The sequence below is a fragment of the Erithacus rubecula genome (assembly GCF_903797595.1).
Source record: "Erithacus rubecula genome assembly, chromosome: Z".
NCBI classification, from domain to species: domain Eukaryota; kingdom Metazoa; phylum Chordata; class Aves; order Passeriformes; family Muscicapidae; genus Erithacus; species Erithacus rubecula.
This window is the reverse complement of record NC_136661.1, coordinates 6237329-6245156: the sequence shown is the minus strand read 5'-3', so window position 1 is coordinate 6245156 and position 7828 is coordinate 6237329. Positions and strand designations below refer to the sequence as shown.

The 7828-nt window shown below is 38.1% G+C and overlaps 1 protein-coding gene across 4 annotated transcripts in view; it reads left to right on the top strand.

Moving 5' to 3' along the window:
- The window catches only part of CD274 (CD274 molecule), an 88058-nt gene that overhangs the window by 55984 nt on the left and 24246 nt on the right, over positions 1-7828 (top strand). Inside the window, exons 1-3 of one of the 4 annotated variants that reach the window (XM_079330053.1) lie at positions 2310-2398; positions 6420-6488; positions 7181-7531. The exons of 1 other annotated variant lie outside the window; for it this stretch is intronic. In XM_079330053.1, coding sequence (XP_079186179.1) covers positions 6434-6488; positions 7181-7531 — 406 coding nt within the window. In that variant the 5' untranslated portion in view covers positions 2310-2398; positions 6420-6433. Of the gene's footprint in view, positions 1-2309; positions 2399-2928; positions 3293-3618; positions 4310-6419; positions 6489-7180; positions 7532-7828 lie in introns of those variants that run through there. 2 more of the 4 variants (XM_079330046.1, XM_079330054.1) reach the window with 2 other exon arrangements.

Below are 7828 nucleotides of genomic sequence, written 5' to 3'. Positions count from 1 at the left end.
CTTTGTACTTGTCATATTTTTTAAAATAATATTTAAATTATAAGATGCATTTTCTCCACAAATGGCTGGTCCAAGAATAATTGAACCTTGGAAGTGTTGACTGTGATAACTAAAAAAAACCAAAAATTGAGTCAATGAAAAATGAAAATAGTTATAATTTGTGCCAATGCAGATATTTATTGGGTCATTTAATTGTGATTTCTACATGACGAGGAACACAGAAAGAGGAACACAGAATTAGAACCAGAAGAAATATTTGAAAGAAATCAAGCATTCTTTCTCTTATCTTTACATGTAGTGCACATGCATGCATCAGTTTGAATTTTACCATAATGATTTGGGCATTAAACAATTCATTATTCTCTTCAATTATATAATCCAGATCATACTAGAGATAACCTGTAAAAGTAGTATCTGGAAAGAAGGTTGTGTCTGTATAAGTCTGCCCGATTGATTTCATTGAACTCAAAAGATTATCTACAAAATTAAATTCCAAAATCTATCCATCAAAATAGTTAGTTTGAAAGAAATACAGATCAATGCCCTGAATTTGTAGTATTTAGCAAGTAGATTTCCTTGTTTTATCATAGTATATTTACTTAAGGATGCTAGAAGTGTACTGACATAGATGACTGTAAGATATTTTAACCCCATAATAACTAATTATTCAACTTGTGACAGTTTCTTTTTTTTTTTCTTTTGAGCTTTTAGGAATTTATGTTCTGCAAAACAATAAAGATTTCTATTACTTTACATGAACAAAGAAAGATGATTGCAACCTTGGAGATTTTTCCTAATTTTTTTTTTTTTTTGCTTTAATATTTGACTTCTGAAAATAGGAATCGTGTGAAGGAAAAGCAGCTACAGAGCTAAGATAAACTTGTAGCTTTGACACAGCATTTTTTGTGTGCTGTAGGGGAAGTCCCTAAGTTATTTGGTCTTCTTAGTTAACTTGAAGTGTTTATCATAAACTAGAAGCTTCCACTTCTTTCTGGAAATGTTTCTGTAGTCATTTTTTGTTCTTACTGGAAAGAAACTTCACAGCTTGGTTTATGATTATTTTGTCTGGTTTCGCGACTGTTTTGTAACTCACGTACACCACATAGCTGTGTAAGTAAATTTGCCATTTACAAAAGTCATATTTATTGCTAAATTATATGAAGCTAATTCAAATATGAGATTCCTCTGAGTCCTTTATCTGGGCTCCTGCCTGCCTTGAGGCCTCTGTGCTCCTCTGCTCTTGTGGAGATGGGTCTCTGTTGGACTGATACCCCCCGGGAAGCAGCAGGGGCAGCAGACATTGTCTATCTGGAGGTGTGTGTAAGGGTGTGCAGAGGAGTTTTTATTGCATACCTTAATATTGACATCCTTCTTCCTGAGGGACTCATATGGTTTTGGAAGATTTGAACATTATTAAACTGACTGTTGTTCAACGCCTCCACATCAATGCACCATATAAACAGAATACCTGATGGCTTCCAGGTAGGGTTTCCTGTGGTTTCTCAACCACAGTTTTATGGGCTTATGGCCCATAAAACCATTAATGACATACTGCTGGTGGCAGTACCTGATGCTTAGGGCACAGAGAGCACAGTGGTTTGGGTGTCCTTCCCTCCTTCCGTACACATCCCTGAGATGTGTATGCTACCATGGATCACAATTTTGTATTTGATTTATATTTCACCCTGTAAATATACTCATTAGTAAACCATTCTCACAATGGCTCCTTGGCTCTTTGGTAATGTCCTGAGCATTACTCTTATTTCAGGGTTGCTTTCTTGCAGAAAAATTGTGGTTGAAATCTTGTTAAAGCTACGTTTCATAACATGAGAAATACTGTTGCAGCAAAGAAACTATCTACATTGTATTTCTAGATTATATTGTCACGTTATTAAATTGGAGTTTTGTCTCCCAGAAGGCTCTTTAAGTGGCAGGGAACAGAGCTGTTTAAATAAATTGCTGCTTTGTCTCTGTAGAAGCAGGACATAGTTCCTGGAATTTACGGATATCCTGGATACTGTGTCATTTCCAGTCCTTTGACACCAGTCATCCTTTGCCTGAGTGTGTATCAGTCATGCAAGCTATCCGTTTAGCAAGTGAATAAAGTGATCTCACCACGTTAAAAAAGAAGGGATAAGGAAAAGGTGAGGGAAGCAGGGTGAGGCAGGGGACATACTGGTGGTGCCACGGCTGAAGAATTGGGAAATGCGAGGCTAAGGAGAAGTTACCAGTTACCTGTAAGCTGTAACCTGAGGATGCTCCAGGAAGGGAGGAGGCGCCGGGCAGAGAGGGAGGAGCCGGACCGCAGCTGTGCGGGGCTGCCGGCAGCCGGAGCCCCATCCCGGCGCTGCACCGAGCTTGTCCCTCCCTGAGCCGACCACTGCCCCAGCCTGCCCGGGTGAGTTCTCCCTGAAGGTGTTTGCTGTTCTTGCGAGTGCCCGGTGACAGGCAGGACTGAGATAGGTGTTCTGGGGAGTTTGTTGCAAAGCAGGTGAAAAACCCCAAAACTCAACCCCCACCACCACAGTTTAGAACAGTGCAGCAAAATGTGTTTGTGTGCATGCAGATGCGTATGTGTGTGTATATATAGGAGTATGTGTGTATATGCAACAAAATTAAATAATAAGAACTAAAAGAAACTCAACAAAATAAAACCCCACCTGCCTTGGTCTATTATTTGCTGCTAAACAGTTACATGGAAAATGCAACCCTGTGACCTCGAGGCAAGCTATGAAAAAGCAGAAACTAATTTCCTGACATGGAAAGGTCACTACTATCAGTGACTCCTCTGATCTCACGGTATTTTATAAAAGCGTTTCAGTTTCTTTCTGTTGCACCCCTTTTTTTTTCCTTTACTGAGACAATATAATTTAGCCTATTTTTAAGAGCAGCAAAAAAACCAGTGGAAATTAACATTTATCTGTCTCACGTACTACAGATATCCACCCCCTCAATCTACTAGGGCTGTTAAAGCCTAAATGTTACACTCAGCTATTTTATACACCATGGTTTCCACATTCATCTCACACATCAATAAAAACATTAATCAGTTTTGTGCATTACGTGGTTTTTCTTCCATGACAAATACTAAGAGCAGGCTGTCAAGCGGAAAGAAGAAAACACTGAAAATTTTTAGAGTGGTCATTTCACAGTATTTTAACACTTCTGAGAACTTCAACCCTTTTCTGAGATATGTGAAGACAACTTAAAAGAATGAATTTACACTGAAACATGTTTAGGGTTGTATTTTGTGCTGTTAACCCAGTTCTCCTACTGCAGTCTACAAGGTAAAGTGAGTATATTCTTTTGCTTCTAACACTTGAGGTGGGAATGGGAAGGGGATTCTGTATTCTTAAATGACTTCTAAAATCAAGAAAATAAAAAAACATTGGTCTCCATTTTTTGCTAATATAGTGCATAGGATAAAGAACTCTTCTTTCACTATGCAGTAGGAAGGCAAGGAGCCTTCATTGTGTCCAAATCTTGGGAAAACACAATCTGCCTTTACAAGAGGAGGGTAGGAAATGCTTTTCCTGTTATTCCTACATTATTCCTATTCCTATGATTTTTCTGGACCTGAGGAAGTTCTTGTAGAAAGTTTTTGTTCCTGCTAGTAGCTGTTTGGCTCTGCTTGAGATTAAGAATCTAGGGACTCTGATTTTGTGTAGATGGATGAACACTTGCAATTGTTGTTCCAAGGACTGGTGCTCACACATAGCTTTGGTTGGATTACATGTTTCTTAAAATTCCCATGGCATTTTATGCTCTAACTTTTGCAACATTTATGTCTTTGGTTACAGTGAACTGCTGTTAGCAATACAGAATTTTCCCTACTGGGGAACTTTCCAATAATGGGGAAGTTTCCTAAAGAAGTAGGTGTAGTTACATCAACATCTGAGTTGTCACATGAAGTCTTTGACAAATAGTTCTGTTTTCCTGTCTTTTTCATTTGATTGTGGCAGAAACATGCAGCAGCAGTACTGAGGATCAATTTCCACAGTGAATTTTAAAAGACTATTTGCCATAGATGTTGGAAGCTGGCAGGACGACAGAAGAGGCAGTGTGGCAGGTTCTGTAAGAAAATCAGCAAGCAGATAGCTTTAGTAAATGATTTTGATTCATATCAAGGTCTCAAATTGATCCAGAGGATTTTTCTGCTCAGAGTGAAACAGGAGAAGGTACTATAATGGTTATTGCAGTGGTTTTCCTTTTCCATGCGCACCTGGATTTGACCTGGACCTACGTTTTTTTTGCTCTGAAAGTGAAAAATTGAATACAGCAGCAAACTTTCTCAGTCTTGAGGAAATTTGTAAGTAATAGTCATACATCTTTTGTGTATTGTAAAGCTTATTTTTCCTCTACACTGGGAGAAATGATAATAAAGCTCAGCAATTGCAGAACATAAACACAGGACTGTAAAAGCTAACTTGTCATCTATCTTCCAGGAGTTAATCAGAACACCTCCCCTGGAGATCATGCCAGGATTTTTCCTATCAAAAAGTTGGATAGGGGTTGCAGGCAGGAGTATGGGTATCTTTCAGTATCCTTACTGTAGTGCATATGCTGTTTGTTCCAAGCAATATACTAGTTCAGGCAGTTGGCTTTGTTACAAGCAGTCTACAGCCTCTACTTAAAAAAAAAAAAAAAAAGCATTTTGAGTCTGAGTGCACTGCAACTCTGGTCATTCTGACATGAGTAATGCTGAACAATACCCAGTTAGATTCAGTGGCAGGCTTCTTTCCAGAATAAGGGATATTATAGCATATTTTTGAGATTGGTATACCTCTATCTCATTTGAAAAGCCTTACTTGGGGGCTTAGTTTGGTGGTCTGAGGTGCTTGTTACTCAAGCAGGGGAATCATGATGGATGCATTCCAATGCATACAGGTCCAGAGAAGCTCTTGGAGACCCACAGGATTAGACTGCAATTTTCAAGGACACCACTTGTGGGTAAGGAAAAAGTCTGGGACCTCACCACTTTACGAAGCCTAGGATTTATCAATTAATTTGGTCTTGCATCCTAAGAATCTTCTTTGTATTTTTCCTGCACCTGTTTCAGACCATGCTTATATTGTTAACAATGAAATAGATTGCCTTCCTTTCTCAGTTCTGTATGCATTGAGTGCTGCAAATCAGCTATTGGGATCAGACAGCAGCAATCTGAGAAAAAGAAGTAGCTTAAATCAAATTGTTTTAAGGAGTCTAGTTACCTTAAGCCACAGCATTATAAAGGCACATGTGTCTTATGAATTCAGGACTATATTGTTTTTCCACTATCATCCTAAAATTTACAATCAGAGAAAGAAGGAAGAAACATCTTGCAAAAATGTGAAAAATGGCAGTCAAGATAGAATTCCATCAGTTAGGGAGTGTCATGGGTATTACAGGTGTCTGAGGTCTTACACAGATTCTGAAACTACCTCTAGAAAACAGCTAAAGGCAATCCTTTCTTATTTTTGTGGATGTTTGGGTAACCAAAATTAAGACTTTATTTAGAAAAAAAAATCTACCATTTTCTGTTTTCATGAAAGATGTCTGTTATGGTGTTTGAATTTTTCTTAAGAGTAATTTGAAAAGTGATGTCACTACTGGATATTACTACTGTTCTGACTTTAAATACAGACTTACCAAAAGCAGTGGGTGTGTGAAGATTAAATGTGTGAGTTTATATTAATATGCATTTTAAATGTTAAAATATTGTGTAGGACTATAAAAGCTATGTCTGCAAAGAGGGAAAAAACTTCTGACAGAAAAATGAAATGAGTTTTATATTCAGAGATAAAGCAGCAGAAATTCAAGGCAATAGATTCTGCTTGTAGATTGACTGGCTTTGTCACTGTTTTTAAAAGACATTACTGTGTGAATAGTTGCTAAATAGTTGTTACTGTGTAAATACATGTCATGAGATGAACTACTGCATGAATTATTTCCATGGACTGTTTACACAATATATGTAACTTTGTGAGCTTTCCAATATAAACTGTGGGATCAGGGTAAAAAAGCAGGGTGTATTCATAGTGTGTTAAAGTAAAGCAAACAGGTGGGGAAGAAACAAGTTCTATTTCCTGCACTGAGTACATAAAATACTTTCTCCTGGTAGGAGCAATATTCCCTGCTACAGTTAGGGGAACAATTGGGTATTTGTGAGTACTAATTTACTAATCAAAAATAATGATAAAGCATCTATATAGCCATAGCTAAGAACAGGTGTTTAAAGCAAATAAAGTAAGATGTTTTTCCTGGACCCATCCATGCAGGAAGTTTTCTGCCTGATTATCTACTGGGTGCAGTTTTTAAATGGGGTGAAATTCATTGTATTCTGTCCAGTTCTTTGTGTGGACTGACTAGAAAGGGTATTTGACAGTGCAAGTCAGCAAATGAGTATGTATTTATATTTGTCTATTACTTTATCATTTTAGGTTCAACCTGCATCATGGGAAAGTCTTTGTTTTTGTATATATTTTTATTCTACTGGCATTTCCTAAATGGTAAGAAGCCAAGTCGTAAAAAAACAGTAGAACTGTTTCAGTATGTTTTCTTTTCATGTATAAGCACACAAATGTTAATTTTCCCAGTTTTCCTTCAGCTGCTAGCATTTGAGGTTTTTCCTTAATGTTTTAAGTGAAAAGGTCGAAGCATGGCTTTGCACTAAACTGTATGCCTGTATTTTGATTTTGGGCCAGGTTAAAATCCCTGTCAGTGTTCCAGAACAGGTACCCTTTCAAACAAAGTACCATTGGCATTAGACAAAAAGTTTTCTAGGCTCTATCAAACCTGGGAATTGTTGTATGTCCTTTAACATTGTGAGTAAAACCAGTTGGCATTCATATAAACAAAACATTCCCATTGGAGATGCTAACACTTGCCTGTTACCACGGCAGTGTTCTCAAAGCAACAGCTGAGGGGCTGTGCATTCACAGTTCACTGTTTTTAGTACAGCATCACACTATTCATGTGCACAAAGCAGGTGTCTGCAGGTATAAGTGCCCATGTGTGTGCATACAGCAGAGGTCTTGTGTTTTGTCACGCACTTGGACAACTACATACCAAAATGTTTAACTTTCCAGAACACAGCAGATACTTTGGTCCTTAAAATTTCCTATGGATATGGTAAGACATGACTTGAAAGGTTAGGTGTATTATTGAAAAATTTAGTTTTCTTCCAAATTTTGTGTTTCAGCTTTATTCACTGTTGAAGCTCCTCAATCACTCTTCATTGTGGAACGTGGGAACAACGTGACCATGGAATGCACATTTCCAGTGACTGGGAAATTAGAGTTTAGAGATTTAAGTGTCAGCTGGGAAAAGAAGGATGAGTTGAAGCAGGTTTATGTACTTCGCAAAGGAGAGGAAGACTTCAAAAATCAGCACAGTGACTTTAGGGGAAGAATAAAATTGTTGAAAGAGAACCTGAACTTGGGACAGTCTCTCCTTCAGATCACTGATGTAAAGCTCAGAGATGCAGGGGTTTACCGCTGTGTTATTTTCTATGGGGGATTTGACTACAAGACAATCCATCTGAAAGTTAAGGGTGCGTGTGCTACTACCAGAGGTTCAATACTGTGATACTCCTAAAAGATTTCTGGGGAGACCCTGAAGTAAGACATATCTGGATTAGCAGTTAAAGAAACCTCATCAGAGACGGGAGCTGTCTGATGTTGCTTGCGCAGCTGTGTAACTTGTCAGCTCTGTTTAGGCTGAATCCATGTTCTGTCCTTTAAGTCTCAATGACACATAAGGAATGGGGTTGCAAAATCATGTAGACAGTACACAGGCCATAAAGGCTAGTGAGCTTTCTGAACCTCATCAGAATTGTAATAAATCCTGC